Source organism: Coregonus clupeaformis, chromosome 40, assembly GCF_020615455.1.
Source record: "Coregonus clupeaformis isolate EN_2021a chromosome 40, ASM2061545v1, whole genome shotgun sequence".
NCBI lineage: Eukaryota > Metazoa > Chordata > Actinopteri > Salmoniformes > Salmonidae > Coregonus > Coregonus clupeaformis.
Window position 1 is genome coordinate 18,178,370 of NC_059231.1, and position 18,600 is coordinate 18,196,969.

General features: G+C 41.1%; 1 protein-coding gene across 2 annotated transcripts; it reads left to right on the plus strand.

Annotated features, from left to right (window-relative positions):
* The first annotated feature begins 2,677 nt into the window (after positions 1-2,677).
* On the plus strand, positions 2,678-15,219 carry LOC121554948 (vesicle-trafficking protein SEC22a). 2 transcript variants are annotated; one of them, XM_041868656.1, is made up of 7 exons: positions 2,678-2,957; positions 4,097-4,314; positions 10,502-10,665; positions 12,242-12,421; positions 13,563-13,681; positions 13,992-14,057; positions 14,516-15,219. In XM_041868656.1, the coding sequence occupies exons 2-7, from the start codon at positions 4,130-4,132 to the stop codon at positions 14,714-14,716; spliced, it is 915 nt and encodes a 304-aa protein (XP_041724590.1). In that variant the 5' UTR covers positions 2,678-2,957; positions 4,097-4,129; the 3' UTR covers positions 14,717-15,219. The 2 variants fall into 2 exon arrangements, with proteins under 2 accessions (XP_041724590.1, XP_041724589.1); XM_041868655.1 differs by having other exon boundaries at positions 2,678-2,924.
* Positions 15,220-18,600: the final 3,381 nt, after the last annotated feature.

Consider the following 18,600-nt stretch of genomic DNA (forward strand, 5'->3'; position numbering starts at 1 on the left):
GGGAGGTCCTTCGATGCTTAAATGTCCCCCTAAGGATCAGTGCACTCTGGGGAGATTGGGTGGGTGTGGTAATGTGGTAATAACGTCATTACACATACACACCACCAGGTGGTGGTGCACTTGAGTACCTATTAGTGTCATTGTTAAGAGTATTGGAATGCACTCCAATACACACGTTGAGTACAGCTGCGAATGCCTGCCTGTTACACCATGCTCTGGGTTAGTAATAAAGTAATCAGTTTATAAAGAACTACTCCATCACTCCTTCCAGTATGAAAATGTATGCACTCACTAACTGTAAGTCGCTCTGGATAAGATCGTCTGCTAAATGACTAAAATTTAAATGTAATGAAGAGTTCCATGGGTTATTACAGTGGGTTTGTTTAAAGTTAGGGAGGGTTGAGAAACTGGTTGAAAAAATAAGTGTTTCGGGTAGGCTTACCATGGCGTGACGTTTTGATAACCATGTAAATTTATCTCGGACAAGGTGACTTTTATCAATATATTCGGCTCTATTTATTCTCAGATCCGAAAATGCTAATTAGTATAAAAGTAGACATCATGCAAGACTGCAAATCCCTGCCAGCTCCTGCTCATCATCTCTAGCTGACACCTTTGCAAACAGGTATTGTGTCAATTTAAAACTTGCACAAGACAGTTCACAGAATTGTCAATTTAAAGAAATTTAGCCAATTTTGTCATAACTAAATTTAGTTAACATTAGATGTTTCTAAAATCCCCTATGGCAAAAATAGGTTTTATGACACAAACTGTGGTACTCTATTAGGGGCCATTTTAATGAAAGGGGAGAGTCAATGAAACCAACCATTGAAGTATGTTGTATCAAATTCGGGGTGTAGCCCCGGTCGGGACTCAAACCCGGGTCCAGCAACTAACTAGCCAAAAGCTGGGCTTTTAATAATTCGAGCACAAAAACTGTAGCTAGTCCATGGTGATTCTCATATGAAATATGCCATGGGCTAAATGCACATAGCACTGATGATGACGTGGGTTTCTGCTCTGCTTGAACCCTGCCTCTGATCAGTGTCACAAGTCACCACATCACCTAGGGTGATTGAGATCCTCCAGTTTTTGACACACACACACCTCCAGTTTCTGACATACACACACAGATACTGTACACTCAGACACACTGGTAAAAAGGTACTGTGGAGTTCTTTAAATTGGTTTCATTCATTTTATGAGCAGCCTGGAGTGCTTTCTCTAGTGATGTTCACCTGCCAACTTGCTTCAGGCACCAGCACACTTTCATTTATTTCTGTTGCCCAAAATATACTGCCTTATGTCAAACAGAACCATTTCGCTCAAGCAGTTGCAGGCAGAATAGGCCTACTTTATAATGATTCAAATTATGACCAGAAATTACTTATTTGTAATAGGAGTAATGATTGACGTGAAGACACGGTGGGTCCCCATACACCAGTGTGCAGTGCAACCCTGTTTTACATCACTTCCTGGGATACAGCAGGCCTACTGCTTGCGCCTCATTCCAATAGAAGGGCCTACAAATTAGATCTATTCTAGACAGAAATAAACATATGTGTATATATATATATATACACACACACACACAGGCCTCACAACTGCAGACCACGTGTATGGCGTCGTGTGGGCGAGCTTTTTGCCGCTGTCAACATTGTGAACAGAGTGCCCCATGATGGCGGTGGGGTTCTGGTATGGGCAGGCATAAGCTACGGACAATGAACACAATTGCATTTTATCGATGGCAATTTGATGCACAAAAATATTGTGATGAGATCCTGAGGCCCATTTTTTTCAAGGTATCTGTGACCACAGATGCATATCTGTATTCCCAGTCATCTGATATCCATAGATTAGGGCCTCATTTCGTTGGGACATGGGCTATACAAGGTGTGGAAAGCGTTCCACAGGGATGCTGGCCCATGTTGACCCCAATTCTTCCAACAGTTGTGTCAAGTTGGCTGTATGTCCTTTGGGTGGTGGACCATTCTTGATACACACAGTAAACTGTTGAGCGTGAAAAACCCAGCAGCAGTGCGGTTCTTGACACAAACCGGTGCGCCTGGCAACTCAATATTAAGGTGTTCTTAATGTTTTGTACACTCAGTGTGTGTGTGTGTATGTATGTATGTGTATATATATATATATATATATATATATATATATACAACATTTTAAAAAGCCAGTCCTTTCAACCAACCTAATATATATGTGTATCTGGCTAATGTTGTTATTGAATTAAAGCCATATTATTTTCCAATATGCTGTGGTATCCATGATAATCCATCCATTCATTTCTTGCTGGTGTCAAGGTGGTGCTGATGAGAATGCATACATGCTTTGCAGGTTAGCGTTTTTTGTCATGAGTCTTGTTCTGGAGGCAGCTCCGTAGCGTGGTCACTAGCTGGCACAGCCACAAAGTCATTCAATCTTATTTTAAACCTAACCTTAACCACACTGCTAACCCTAATGCCTAACCTTAAAATTAAGACCAAAAATACAAATTTTAGTTGTCATGAATTTTTACAATATAGGCTACTTTGACTTTGCAACTGGACAATCTAGCAGAAATCTCTCAGTGCTGCCTCCAGGACAAGACTGATCCCAATAAATGTCAATCTGCGCACGCATCAAGTTGGCACTACCCATAATGCACAGGGAACCGTACAGTCCAAACACTTAAACATTTCTTACCGCGTTCATGTCCTAGTCGGAACTACAAAATTCAGAAATGTCCGACTAGCTAACTGGTTGAACGCGACACGTGTACAACTAACCTGTTAGCAAGTCGGAAGTTTTCTAGTTCCGACTAGCAGTGAACGCGGCATCTGTCCTGAGTGTACGGTAGCGCCACAACAGAATGTAGACCAATGAAAACGGTGCCCGGTGATGCTACGTTACAATAAATAAACGACTTCGCGGTGAGTGTTGCATTGGCACATGCGTCTGTTCAGGTTAGCTTGTAAAATAACAATTCATGTTCTATGTTTGGAAGGCCATGCTAGCTAACGTTAGCTTTGCTCTTGATAGCTAGTTAATGTTAGCTAGCCTAGTGTGCAGTAGCTTACTAACGTTACCATCCAGCTAACTGACAGCGCGTAACGTTAGCTAGGACTAGGAGAGAACAGAAGGGCGTATTTGAGTAGCTAGCTAGGAAGCTGGCTCCTTTTTAATTGATATTATGCGACAGGGATAAAGCTAGCTAGACATTTTCTATTTTAATAACTGAATAGTCCTGCTATTAAGTAACGTAACGTTAAGCTAGCCAGCTAGCTATGTGGCTAGCTAGTTAGCAAGCATCACTAACTATCACATTTTGCATAATCCTCAACGGATTTTGCCAGTATTCTGCTGCACAACCTAGCTAGTTTTAGCTATCTCCCTGTCCAGTGTTGCTGAGCTGGCAATGCCCTGACCATCGCGTATGCATGCACCATATCCTGGTAAACAATGGAAAAAAATGCAGGCTCACTCAAGACAAATGTAGCATTAGCCAGTTAGCTTTCTAGCCAGGGGCTTGGAGAGGGCACAGTTTTCGCGAGGCGTAAAGTTAGCTAACTAGACCAAGATGTACTCTTAAGGAGTCTACCTTTACTCCTTAACCATATAAAGATGTCTATTAATTTAACCTTTTGTTTTTTGAAAATTATTTCTCGCTGATATGAAAGGTAAGGAGGTCCTTATGCTTCCAAAACCAATGCGTGTTAATGTTCAGACCGAGCGTCGGGGCTCTTAACAAAACTCCCCTGTACAGAAGACGCCTTCTTCCAATGACTCTTATGTGTAATTAAATGGAACTGGGGTTCATGATCAAGGCCTAGTTATTAGCAGTTCTTCAAAGTGCTATCCAAGGTACCGAACCGTGGCAGACACAGGAGAGTCACGCACTAACTTCAGTTGTACCATTTATTATGATCTATTCTAGTGTTACCCAAGACTTCCCAAATGGTGTGAATGAGAGATAGCTATGGTAATATTGGTATGTTGCCAGGCTATGCCGGCAATTCAGTGAAACTAGGCCTATTTTATCAGAATTCACAATCTTCATGCCCTTGGATCTGTGAACATGCTCCCTTTTCCCTCTGTTTTGTAGGTGTCCAGTGAGAGTGCGTGTAGAGCTAGCTGAATGATGTCAATGGTCTTGTTTGCCTCTGTGGTGCGGGTGGTGGACGGTCTACCCCTGTCTGCCTCCACAGACTATGAGCAGGACAAAGGCCTTCAGGAAACCAAGAAGCAAGTCAAAGCACTGTCCAAGAAACTCAGCCAGTTCCCTGACCGGTGCACTCTGAAGGCTGGACAGTACAATATCAAGTAAGTTGCAAGTCAGGCTTAATGGGATACTTCGGGAAGTTGCTAACTAGTGCTAGGGCAACTGCTAATTAGCGTTAGCGCAATGACTGGAAGTCTATGGGTATCTGCTAGCATGCTAAGTATAATTTTAACTGTGAATCATAAAGGGTTTTCCATGTATGTTTTGAGGTTGGACTTTAGCTCATTAGCACGTAGGGCGCACCGATTGGTGTCACCTCCTTAGTCAGTATGTGTTACACCTGTGCTGGTTGCTATCTCATTAGTGGGAAGGTGTTTCACCTGTGCTGGTCCAGGTTCTATTTAAGAGTGGCTGGTCCAGTGCTCCAGTTGTCTTGAGAGATGGAGGGTTAACACCTTTAGTTGGCGCTCCCTATTTTGATTTCTAGACAAACTATACTTTATCTGGTCCTCTGTAGCTCAGCTGGTAGAGCATGGCGCTTGTAACGCCAAGGTAGTGGGTTCGATCCCCGGGACCACCCATACGTAAAAATGTATGCACGCATGACTGTAAGTCGCTTTGGATAAAAGCGTCTGCTAAATGGCATGTTATATGTTATGTTATCTGATTTCGTTTTGCTTCACCTTTTTGGTTTGCTTCCTGCCTTTAAGTTTGGTGTGGGTTTTTCTTTTGGTTTGCCTCTTAGGAAAATTTTGTGGGTGCTCATGGTGGGTGTCTTGTAGGTCCCAGTTGTTGTTGCTATGCAACTTTCAGTGGACACCCCCATGAGTGTCTTAGAACCCCTCCTAAAACCCCACCTGTTTTGGTTGTTGTCAGTGACTCTTTGTTAGCTCCCCTTTTTGTTTGAGTGACTTTTTTGGGGGGGTTCTTGCTGGGGAATGTAACAAGGGGTATTACCAGATATATTTGATATAAACCCTTCTAACAGACTGGTATTACCACCACCCAAAGTTGCTAGCAGTTCTCTATAGTATCATTTTGCTTTGAATGACGGTGTTATCATTGTCTAGGTCTGTGGAGGTCATAACATTTTATTAGCTGGTTATTGTCATGCAAAAGTTGTCCGGTCTCACGGTAATTGACCGTTAATTAACATAAACACATTTACCATCTGCACGCATACATGAGCTTTTAGAACAGCTACATTTAAAACCGTATCATAAATCAATTTTATGTACACCATCACAATAAATCCATTATTTATTGTAGGCAGGTCTAAAGAAACATGATATGAAGAAAATGTATTTCAGAAGAACATAATGAGTTGGCCTGTATGTTATCTGGCTATGTGCCATGCCTAGGCTGCAGGCTTGTTCATTTAGCAGACAAGATATGATTATCTGTGCCATAATTTTATAGTAAGAAGAATATAATTGAACTTAGCTATATAAAATAGAAAGGAGATTTTTCCCATTCCCAAGTGCACATATGAAGTGGCTGTGTTGAGCGTAAAAGTGATCTTTTGAAACAGTCTTTTACGCTAGATTTAGTTATTTGGCAACTTTAGTTGTAAATTATACATACCTTAGAATGTCTTTAGAAATCAAAACATATATGGGCTGCATGCAACTATAGGCTATTGTACGCTGATGATTCATGTTTTTTTTTAAATCCACAACTAGAATCCCTCCACAGCCTCATAGAGGATCTAGATACATTTTCTAACCTCTCTGGATTACAACCAAATTATGACAAATGTACTATATTACGTATTGGACTAAAAAATAAAAATTTTACATTACCATGTAGTTTACCAATAAAATGGTCTGATGGTGATGTGGATATACTCGGAATACATATCCCAAAGGAAATAAATGATCTCACTTCAATACATTTTAATAGAAAATTAGCAAAAATAGATAAGATCTTACTACCATGGAAAGGAAAATACCTGTCAATTTGTGGAAAAATCACCCTGATTAACTCATTAGTATTATCCCAGTTTACCTATTTGCTTATGGTCTTGCCTACGCCTAGCGAACAGTTGTTTAAATTATATGAGAAAAAAATATTCTATTTTATTTGGAACGGCAAGCCAGACAAAATTAAAAGAGCATATTTATATAATGAATATGAATTCGGAGGACAGAAATTATTAAATATTAAAGCATTAGACCTATCACTAAAAGCTTCAGTCATACAAAAGTTATACTTAAATCCGAACTGGTTCTCAAGCAAATTAGTAAGATTGTCTCACCCAATGTTCAAGAAAGGCCTTTTTCCCTTTATTCAGATTACAACCTCTCACTTTCAGTTATTTGAAAAGGAAATAATCTCCCAAATGTCACTATTTCTAAAACAAGCCATAGAAAGTTGGTTGCAATTTCAATTTAATCCTCCAGAAACGACAGAACAAATAATGCAACAAATATTGTGGTTAAATTCAAATATACTAATTGACAAAAAACCTTTATTTTTTGACAGAATGTTTAAAAAAAGGTATAATCTTCGTAAATGATATCATCGGTAGGACTGGTGGAGTTATGACGCACATGCAGCTAACAAAAACATATGGAAATGTCTGCTCTACCCAAAATTACAACCAAATAATTGCAGCCTTACCGCAAAAATGGAAGAGGAAAGTGGAAGGGGGAGAAAGTAAGGAACTTGTCTGTCGGCCTTGCATTAAAGAACATAATTGGTTAAGGAAAACTGTGATAAATAAAAATATATATCAGTTTCACTTAAGGACCAAAGGATTGACAGCCGTCCCATATAGATTGCAAAATAGTTGGGAAGAGATCTTTGATGTACCGATCCCATGGCATAGTGTTTATGAACTGACACGCAAAACGACACCGGATTCAAAAATTTGAATCTTTCAATTTAAATTATTATATAAAATTCTTGCTACCAATAGAATGTTATTTATATGGGGGATACAATCTTCCCAGCTCTGCAGATTTTGCTGTGAAGAGACGGAATCATTGGATCATTTGTTTTGGTTCTGTCCATTTGTAGCTTGTTTTTGGACACAGGTCCAGGAATGGCTAAAGGATTGCAATATTTACCTGGAACTAACCTTGCAGATAGCATTACTGGGTGATCTGAAAAGTCATAGTCAATCAATCAATAATATAATAATACTTTTAGCAAAACTGTTTATTTTTAATTCACAATCTGTAGAACAATGAGAATAGAAAGGTTCAGAACTTTTGTAAAACATCACAGTACGGTTGAAATATATATGGCAAATAGAAATCCTATATGGATGGTGTTAAGAGATAGATGGGAGGTATTGAATAGAGTTGAAGGATGGGACTAATAACAAATAACAACAAATAATAACAAAGATAGCTAATAATGTAAAGCATACTGTGTCCATAATAAGTATATAGGTTGTATGTTGGGAGCTTTTGGGAAAGAGCACAGTTAGAAAGATATGGCATATAGAAGCAAACCGGATGGACATCATGAAAATGATCGGAGAGGTTGAGAGTAGAAGAAGTTCAGGAGCAAAAAATAAATAAATAATAATAATATATATATATATATATATATATATATATATATATATATATATATATATATATATATAAAATAGAATTATTGTAAAAGTAACTCTGTCCATAAGGTGTAGATAGTAAGTATAGACCGGAAGTAGAGGCCTGGGCATTGTTGTTCACTAATTTACTCCAAGTAGGGAAAGGATGGTGGGGTTGAAAAGTAATAAAGGGGAGTGTGTAATATATATATATACAAAAAAAAAAAACATGGAGGATTGGAAGTGATGCAGACAATTACATTGATAGAAGATACAATCTATCTGCAATATTAAGCTGATCCATTCCCCCCACAAAAAAAAAAAAAAAAAAAGACCTATAGGCTATTGATGATTTGAGAAAGTCGCAAAAAAAAAGCTTGCGCGCTGTTCCTTGCTTCAGGCTGCACAGCTGTTCTCTCATCAAGTGATCATATTTTCACCCATCAGACTATTCTCAATTTAATCTTGTCTTTACTAATATGTAAAATTAGTTTTGATTTAGAATGGCCCATTATCAAATGGGCAGGAGTAGGGGGGAAAAGACATGTCGTCCGTATGCACTCAAATAGCGAATGGAGGCCGCTTGTTTTCCTGCCGGTCCGTTTTTCAATGATGCTGGGTAGACTAGTTCGTTTTTATAGCGGAGCATGTGCTTAATATGAGCAGCTGAGAAATAAATATAAGAACACTTATTTCACTCCACGCATCAACCACTGTTTGAGGAGCATGCATGCTCTCGCTGCGCGACAGTTGATATTCCGCCCAAACTCTATGCCATGGGCTCTCCAACCCTGTTCCTGCTGCTACCCAGTGCTTAATTTGGGAAACCAAGTGAAATCTGCAATGAAACATATTTCACTAAACTGTTGACAGCCCCTCTGCGTGCTCGAGAAAGGAATAAAGGAGAGAGAGGAGGAGATGGAAACAAACAGTGGTGAGATTCTGTATAGCTAAAGGTAGTGTCACCCAATGAATTATTAAAATATAAAAAGTGCCCTATTACTAGGCTTATCAAATATAAATTCACTATAATTGTAGGCTAACTGTAAGCCACCCTGCTCAATCAATGAACCAACAGCATCGCCTATGGCTATACGTTCTCTCCCAGACTCGTGGATATACATTTTGGAGCGTAGCATAAGGTAACCAGTCCATCCAGTATGCATAATAATACAGTCTACATTCAAAGCCTATTACTAAAATGTGTCACATTCTTTTAGTGTAGGCTAGACCAATTATGTACCAAAGACATCTTAAATCAGTTAATTTTTTTCTGGGTGTAATATGCTATAGGCTATGTATTGTATAAAGGCACAATCATAATTGTTTTTTTTGCGGACTTGGGCTCTAATATGCATATGAAGGTTTTGAATTAATCATCACCTTTGAAAGTGCGGTCCATTTCGTTGTTAGACTTTGAAACAACATCCACAACAACTAAATTTTATACTCAGTTTAAACAAAGTATACTTTTATTTGTTTTTTGAAGAAGTCTGTTAAAGCTCTGTCCCGTAATAATTCCCCTAATATGAGTTTCGTGACAGTTTGGTCAATTACAATTGTCGGGCTATTTGAAGAAACACAACTGCGGCATTACAAAATGCCTCTGTTCACATGGACGTGGGTTATTAGCCACTTGGTCCCGTTAATGCCGCGTTCAAAAGCGCCGACCTCCAAGCATTTTTCGATCGGACAAAAGAAAGAGTGCCGACTTGGAAAAATCGTTTTGTACGGTCATCCAACTCAGAATTCCAACTCAGAGACTCTGTAATCATCCTAGAACTCTTACTTTCCGACCTGAAGATCGCTGACCTCACAATTTGAACTTGTTCTTTACCCAGAGTTCCCAGTTGTCTTGAAAGCACCATTAGACAACATATATTGGCTTGAATGAGAAGTGTGTGTGTGTGTGCGCGCGCACATTCCTCCCTCCAGCAGCAGGGTTGGTTGGCCATTCACTCTACGGTCTGAAGCCTCATTTGATATCTTGAGGTCCTTTAATCAAGGCCCAACATTGGCCTCACTGTGAAGGAAAGAGACGGAGGACGTGCCAGACAGCATTTAAATCACTGGGTAATCTAATTGAAAGATTTAAAGATCCGTTTGGGCAATGCTTAACTCAGATGTATTGGACCTTCGAGGGGCTCTGCTCCGCTGCGCTCCAGTTGGGTGGGTGCTATGATTTTGGTCCCTCCCTCCCTGGCACTCTCCAAACGACCGTTATTCAGCACCCAAACTTCATAAGCTGAGGGAAGAGAGAGAGAGAGCTAGAGCGAGCTAGCTATTCCCCCTCCCCTTTTAATGCCTGTTGGGTGTGAGCCATGTTTGTTTAATCTTTCTGAATATCTTAATACAGAGAGACAGATACTGGCATCTTAGCACACTGCTAACAAGCCTTCAAGCCACCTGTTATGTTAACATTTCTGTGATTTATTGATTGGTTGGAAACACCTCTGTGGCGAGGTTCCTTTTTTGTGTAATAGCTTAGAGATGGTAATTCTTGGTAATCTTCCATAGCTATTCTAATGCCAGTTGTTTTGTTAGAGATATCTCCATGACGATGTAGATGGATACACACAAATTGAATTTTGATCCTGAATAACATATGCAGGGACATCTCTTGGTTTTGTTTATGAATACTACTGAACTTACTGTGCTTCCCACTGTTCAGCATTGTAATTGCAGGAAATAATAGTCCTCCAATATAATCTTGCTCTCTCTCTCTCTCTGTGTGTGTGTGTCAGTTTCACCTGCTGCCTGGGGGTGGGTTATCTGATGGTTTGTACAGAGAACTACCCCAACGTCCTGGCCTTCTGTTTCCTGGATGAGCTGCAGAGGGAGTTTATCGTCACGTACGACGCCAAGCGCGTCAACAGCGCTGTGAGGCCTTACTCCTTCATCGAGTTGGGTGAGTCTCTCCTTTGTTTTCCCAACAAACCCATGCATTGCCTTACTTTCGGAACAAAGGGTTTCCCTTAGCCTGGTCCCAGATCTGTTTGTGCATTCCTGCCTACTCCTGTCATGGCAATGACAGTAGTGTTGGCAAGACTGCACAAACCGATCTGGGACCAAATTTTATTGGTCACATGCGCCGAATACAACAGGTGCAGACATTACAGTGAAATGCTTACTTACAGCCCTTAACCAACAGTGCATTTATTTTTAACAAAAAAAGTAAAAATAAAACAACAAAAAAAGTGTTGAGAAAAAAAAGAGCAAAAATAAAATAACAGTAGGGAGGCTATATATACAGGGGGGTACCGTTGCAGAGTCAATGTGCGGGGGCACCGGCTAGTTGAGGTAATATGTACATGTGGGTAGAGTTAAAGTGACTATGCATAAATAATTAACAGAGTAGCAGCAGCGTAAAAAGGATGGGGTGGGGGGGCAGTGCAAATAGTCCGGGTAGCCATGATTAGCTGTTCAGGAGTCTTATGGCTTGGGGGTAGAAGCTGTTGAGAAGTCTTTTGGACCTAGACTTGGCACTCCGGTACCGCTTGCCGTGCGGTAGCAGAGAGAACAGTCTATGACTAGGGTGGCTGGAGTCTTTGACAATTTTGAGGGCCTTCCTCTGACACCGCCTGGTATAGAGGTCCTGGATGGCAGGAAGCTTGGCCCCAGTGATGTACTGGGCCGTACGCACTACCCTCTGTAGTGCCTTGCGGTCGGAGGCCAAGCAGTTGCCATACCAGGCGGTGATGCAACCAGTCAGGATGCTCTCGATGGTGCAGCTGTAGAATTTTTTGAGGATCTGAGGACCCATGCCAAATCTTTTCAGTCTCCTGAGGGGGAATAGGCTTTGTCGTGCCCTCTTCACGACTGTCTTGGTGTGTTTGGACCATGATAGTTCGATGGTGATGTGGACACCAAGGAACTTGAAGCTCTCAACCTGTTCCACTACAGCCCCGTCGATGAGAATGGGGACGTGCTCAGTCCTCTTTTTTTTCCTGTAGTCCACAATCATCTCCTTTGTCTTGGTCACGTTGAGGGAGAGGTTGTTGTCCTGGCACCACACGGCCAGGTCTCTGACCTCCTCCCTATAGGCTGTCTCATCATTGTCGGTGATCAGGCCTACCACTGTTGTGTCGTCGGCAAACTTAATGATGGTGTTGGAGTCGTGCCTGGCCATGCAGTCATGGGTGAACAGAGAGTACAGGAGGGGACTGAGCACGCACCCCTGAGGGGCCCCCGTGTTGAGGATCAGTGTGGCAGATGTGTTATGGACAGGGAGCGGACCAGGCTAAGTTTCCCTGGTTTGAAGCTTTCAAATATATATTATATTATATTCCATTTAGCAGACACTATTATTTTTACGTATGGGTGGTCCCGGGAATCGAACCCATTATCCTGCTGAAACACTTTGATAGAGCATGTTTATACTGTACCAGCGGTACTGTTCTTCTACATATTATTTGTAGGTTGTATTTTCATGATACGTTTCTCTATTCTCGCACCCTTCATACTTGTGTTGCTGCCCCTTCCAGACAACTTCATCCAGAAGACGAAGCAGCGCTTCAACAGTCCCCGCTCCCTGTCCACTAAGATCAACCTGGCTGACATGCAAACAGAGATCAAGCTTCGACCGCCCTACCAGCTGTCCCCTGAGGAACTAGGATCCATCAACGGCTTCTCTTACCACACCCCCTCCAAGTACAAGGGCATAGGTAGGTACCACACATACACACAAACACACACAGGACAGGGCATTAAAAGATTGGGTTGCGATAGTTTCTCACAAAAAACCTGTACCGCTCTATAGGGTTTTTAACTAACCTTCTTTTTAGTGCCTGCAACTGTAGTTCCAGTTGAGTTGTCTGTTACACAGCTTTGTCTTATCTTTCACATTCAGCCATACATTGAGAAACTCATAGAGTAGTTTATGCACATTGAGGTGTTTTTCAAAGTGCCTACCTGCCTTTTGTGTTTTTACGCACAGTAAACGTATAAGGCTCTTTACGTAAGCTTTAACATGATCACTTAACCGTGTACTGAATTACATTGATTTTATTTGCATTCCATCCACCTCATTCTAATCCTCTTTTCCCGTTAACCTTTACTGTAGGCATCTCCCTTTGTCACGTTAGCATGTTTTAAAATGGCTTCCATCCATTCCATACCGCATGGACAGCTTGGTTGGGAACGTATTTGGAACAGAGACTTGTTATTCACTTGAAAGCCCTATAGGGGCAGCTCTCTGAAGGACAGCTTGGCCTGCAGCTGTCGTGGGTGTGGCCCTTCCATCAGTGATCCCTGACTGAGACAGGCCCATCCATAAAGCCCCCTGCCACTCCTGACGCTGTGGATCAGCTACCTCTCTGTTGGTACCTTCACACCTCAGTAACCCCAGCTGTGATTCTGCCCTGGGTCACCACAGCTCCTCTGTCTCCCTCAAGAACCACTGCATTCATATTTTCCTGTCACTCACTGTGGATTTGGGAAGGGTAGGAGGGATGATCATCAAAACATTGTCATTTTGGGATTTAGTCAGTGGTTTTTCTTCAGATGTTAGGAGAATTCTAAGATTGCACATGATGGTATAGTGGTTTACCATTTCTATTCTCTGAACCTAATCCTGCTCTATGTAGCTATTTTTCATATTTATATGAATTTAGTCGCAAGAGACTACTTTACGCCCTACCTTAGGTCAAGGCAGCCTCTGGTGCGGAGTCTGTATTGTGATTGTGATGTCCTTCAGAATCACAACGTAGCTGTTTATCTCACCCAGTAGAGTCTCAGAATGTGTCTATGGCTCATTGACCAGGTCATTTCTGCTGGTTCTTAACAGCTCCGTTTCTCTCCTCCCAGCTCCCAGCCAGCAGCTTGATCCTGTGACTCTACCTGGCATCGTCTCCTGTGTGCTGAGCATCCTCTGTGGAGGCCTCAATCTACTCCGAGGGGTTCATGCTATAGAGAGCACCATACAGGTATAGCCAGAGAGATACATTACATTGTTCTATTTAATTCAGTGGGAAAGACTAGCTGAACACCTGTAGCTATACCTAATCCAAGCCTTTTCATATGAACCATTTGTAACACCTGTATTTATCTTAGTGGGTATGCTTATTATTGCTTTTCAGAGGCTATTTTTGTCCAATGCTTTTGTTGGCTTTCTTGTCGTGCCAGTTTCACCAAGCCTTGTTTTAAGTCTACCTACTTGCTGTACATTCATCATTTATTAACCTCGCAAATTTTTCTTCTCTCCCTCATCTTCCTCCCCCGTTGGTCCACCGGCAGAATGACGACGAAGACTTGAATTACGTGATTGCCTTTTTCCTGGGCACAGCAGCCTGTCTGTATCAGGTAAGTGATAGCTAGTAAGAGCAAGATCTGCCTGCTTGTCTCTTTTCTGGCTGACACTGTGATGAGTGAGTGACTAACAACCCTGCACTTTGCATCACAGGGGGTGTTAATGTACCAATATAGTCCAGCTACAGTTTACACATAATTGTACTTCAAGTATCTTTGGGTACATTGAAAAGTGCAAATAATATGTATTATAATTTATGTTGCCGTATAGGGCTTTTATTTTATTGCTGGTAGTTGATTTAAGCTTGCACTAAATAATTGGGGCATCCTTGAATAAAGATCAAATATTGGACATGGTTTGAAAGCAAAGAAAGATTGGTGTCCTGCAAGGGATTTTCAATACAATGAAGTAGCTCTATTGTTCTCACAGAAGTTTACTCATCTCTGTTTCCTGGTCTCTCTTTCTGTCTTTCACTCCGTCTCTCCCTTTCTCTCTCTCTCCCTCTTTTAAGTGTTCCCTGTTTGCGTACTTCTCTGTGTGGAGGAACAGTAAGTCGTTCCTGGCCTTCGCCCTGATCTGTCTGTCCAACATGTACCTGTATGAACTGAGGAACGTGTGGCAGATCCTCTTCCACGTGACTGTAGGGGCCTTCATGACACTACAGATCAGACTGAGGCAGCCGCAGGGCAAAGCTCCGGACTACAACGTCTGACAAAAACTACAACCACGAGACTTGCAATCAAATAACAACAAGAAATAAACATAAACAACTTCAATGTCTGACAAAACCCCACAAAGATACTAATTTACAACCAACCACCAACAACAACAACCATGTCTAAGGCTGCGGAGAAAAGAGGCGACTCTGCTCCTGCGTTCTTTATCATGTTGCTTCCCCGCCACAGCCCAGACTCTCCCTGGCCCTGCCTCAATCCCATTGGATGCTGAGCTCACTCTAGCATGGCCTCAAAATGATGCGGCCCAATAGGATTAATGGGCGGTGCCACTACAGCCAAATTATTAGTTAACTGGCTAATAATCTCATATGAATATGTTTGGGGTAATATCAGGAGTCTGAACAGGGTTTTCTGACTTAAATTGAAAATCTGGCATCACAGACATGTATAATTTTTTCGTTTAGTAGTTTAGCAGACGCTCTTATCCAGAGCGACTTACAGGAGCAGTTAGTGTTAAGTGCCTTGCTAAAGGGCATATCGACAGATTTTTCACCTAGTCGGCTCGGGGATTCAAACCAGCGACATTTCTGTTACTGGCCCAACGCTCTTAACCGCTAGGCTACCTGCCACCCCAGTATCATATGTTAAGACCATTTTTGTAGTTAGCTATTTTTTTTTTTTTAATCTCTTTGTTAGTAAAGATTTGTTTTATTGATTATGATGATAATTTATTCAAAATAATGTGTATGATTATGGCAAACCTGTTACTTCCATGTACTGCTGTACTTTGTTGCAGGCTACATGAATATGCTATTGCTCGAAAGCTGAGTTGGGCATGGCATATGTAATGTGGTGGTGGTATCCCACTGTTTTCAGCACTGGGAGGCCAACCTTGTCAACTCAGTATCATCTGCCAGACCCCCTGGTGCCGTGGTGGTAACAGCAGCCACTGCTGGAGAGGGTTTCATTTACCTGTGAGCCGTCTGCCATCCCAATGTTTCAGGGTATTACTCTATAGGCCAGAGCATGGGAGGAGCTAGACTAGTTACTTATATTGTAGCAGAAATGGTTACTTCCAAAAATACTCAATGCATTTATTTTATTTTGGATTATATTGCAGAAATGTTTGACGTGTCCTCAGTAATTTCTGCTTCTGACAATGTCAGTAAACTTCCTAGAAACATTATGTTAATTTAATGATGAGGTAGGGGTTTGTGCCAACAGTGTTATATTTTTTTGGGGGGAGGGGCATATCCATGGTCAGTGTCAGTCAGACTAGAGATAGTCATTGCATGAGTGGAGAGTATAAACATGGAACCAAGTATTATAAACATCTGTCAACTAACTACATGTATATCTGGGGATTATTGCACTGATCCAACCCTTAAGATTTCTCATCAACAATGGCCAACGTGTTACTATTAGCCTGTTCATCTTAGCAGACAGTGGTACTCGACCTTTGTGACCTAAGTTTGCATCCAGTATGACATCTAGGTCCTAAATGTTTTATTTGATGTTGGCTGTTTCCAAGGATGCAACTTTCACTGCGGACGGGGGGGACATGTTTCTTTGTCCCCCCCAGTTTTATCATTGGAATGTGACACAAAACAAGGCAATGGTGTGCTTTAGCACCATGCGGATGCCTCCGAGCAGTCGGGAGGCTGTTTGGAGTGTTTATCCGACTGGATAAAAAAATATATTATGTGACCCCCCCCCCCACTTCTAAAACCAAAGTTGCGCCCCTGGCTGTTTGTAATGATGTACTTCTGCAATCCATGTAATGTAACTAAATATACAACATTAAACAGATCCTAATTTTGCTAATGTTGTGTGCATAACAAAGACGTTTACCTAAGTGCCTTCAGAAAGTATTCATACCCCTTGACTTATTCCACCTTTTGTGTTATAGCCTAAATTCAAAATGGATTAAATCGATTTTCTCACCCATCTACACACAATACCCATTGATGATGAAGTGAAACATGTTTTAGAAATGTCTGCAAATGTATCGAAAATGAAATGCAAAAATCTCATTTACATAAGTATTCACACCCCTGAGTCAATACATGTTAGAATCACCTTTGGCAGCGATTACAGCTGTGAGTCTTTCTGGGTTATTCTCTAAGAGCTTTGCACACCTGGATTGTACAGTATTTGCATATTCTTAAAAAAAAAAAAAATTCTTCAAGCTCTTAAGTTGGTTGTTGATAATTGCTAGACAGCCATTTTCAAGTCTTGCCATAGATTTACAAGCAAAGTCAAGGGATGTGAATACTTTCTGAAGGCACTGTAAAGTTGTTTATCTTCTCTGAGTGGTTTCTTCTGCTGTTTTTCTATTACAAACTCCTTTACTGTATGTGTAAAGCACCATTAAATGTAGTACCTGTATCAGTGCAGTAGAAATAATACCAAACAGATAAATGGATACCATACCAATACATCATTTACTACACCTGATAGTCAAACTGGAGTAGGACTCAAATAAGTAGTGCATTTCTTATTGTTATTTCAAACTGCTGAGTTTCATATACCTTTTCCCCCTTATTCATTTTTGAAAACAAGTACTTCTGATTTAGAAACAGCAGACCCAGTTTTCTGGCAGCAACACTTTAGTTTCAGAAGCAGAGTTTCAGGCAAAAAACAGTGAGGTAGGCGCTCTGGGAGACATTATGGTGATTACCTTGATAATGATGATGATATTATTATTATTAGTGTGTACATTATTAGAAGCAGCAGACATTTCTTCCAGAGGGGGACATAGAGGATTAATGAGCCAAGAACTTCATGTTCCTCCAGGTTTAATGTTTTTGATCACGCTCAGGAAGAGTAGCTGCTGCCTTGGCAGCAGCTAATAGGGGATCCCTAATAAATACAAAAATAAATACAAATCATGAAGTGTAAGGTTGAATGCAGATGAAGAACTGTTAGGTATTATAAGGGGGACATTGTAGCTCATTTGGAGTGCTCTTTAGATTTGAACACACGAGGGGAAGTCGGTCGCTGTCTAGGCCTATTTGTGACTATTCTACAGACCTAATCAAGGTTATTTTTACACTGTCCACAGCAACCGTGGTGTGCTCACAGGTGTGCTGCTTTAAAGGGCATGGACTCAGCAAGGACCAAATGATTATGAGTTGTGCCAAATCACTGTTTTCAGCCAGCTGTATTGTAAGCTACTTACCAATTATTATTTTTTTCATCCAGTTTTATTATGCATTGATTTCCTCTGAAGTGCAGGGCATTTAAAGCAGTTCTACCTTCCCCTCTTGTAAAGATCTAAATCGACAACAGTTTTTGTACACAGTAAAGACTGTTCAATGAATTGATCAGTAGCCATCAGTAGGCTACAATGCCCTTTACATCCACCCATTTATTCTATGGGCTTTGGCTATTTAGCAAAAAGGCTTCATTTGCTCTGTAGTCTGTCAGTTTATTTGGTCTGGGGCCATTTTATTTAAATACAGTCAGTCTTACTCGCTTAAATAAGTTAACAATTATTTATGGGCGATTTGCAGAGGAGCAGATAACATAGGCCTATTCATATTATAGTTAATTATCAATGCTTAAGTTATATACACTGCTCAAAAAAATAAAGGGAACACTTAAACAACACAATGTAACTCCAAGTCAATCACACTTCTGTGAAATCAAACTGTCCACTTAGGAAGCAACACTGATTGACAATAAATTTCACATGCTGTTGTGCAAATGGAATAGACAACAGGTGGAAATTATAGGCAATTGGCAAGACACCCCCAATAAAGAAGTGGTTCTGCAGGTGGTGACCACAGACCACTTCTCAGTTCCTATGCTTCCTGGCTGATGTTTTGGTCACTTTTGAATGCTGGCGGTGCTTTCACTCTAGTGGTAGCATGAGACGGAGTCTACAACCCACACAAGTGGCTCAGGTAGTGCAGCT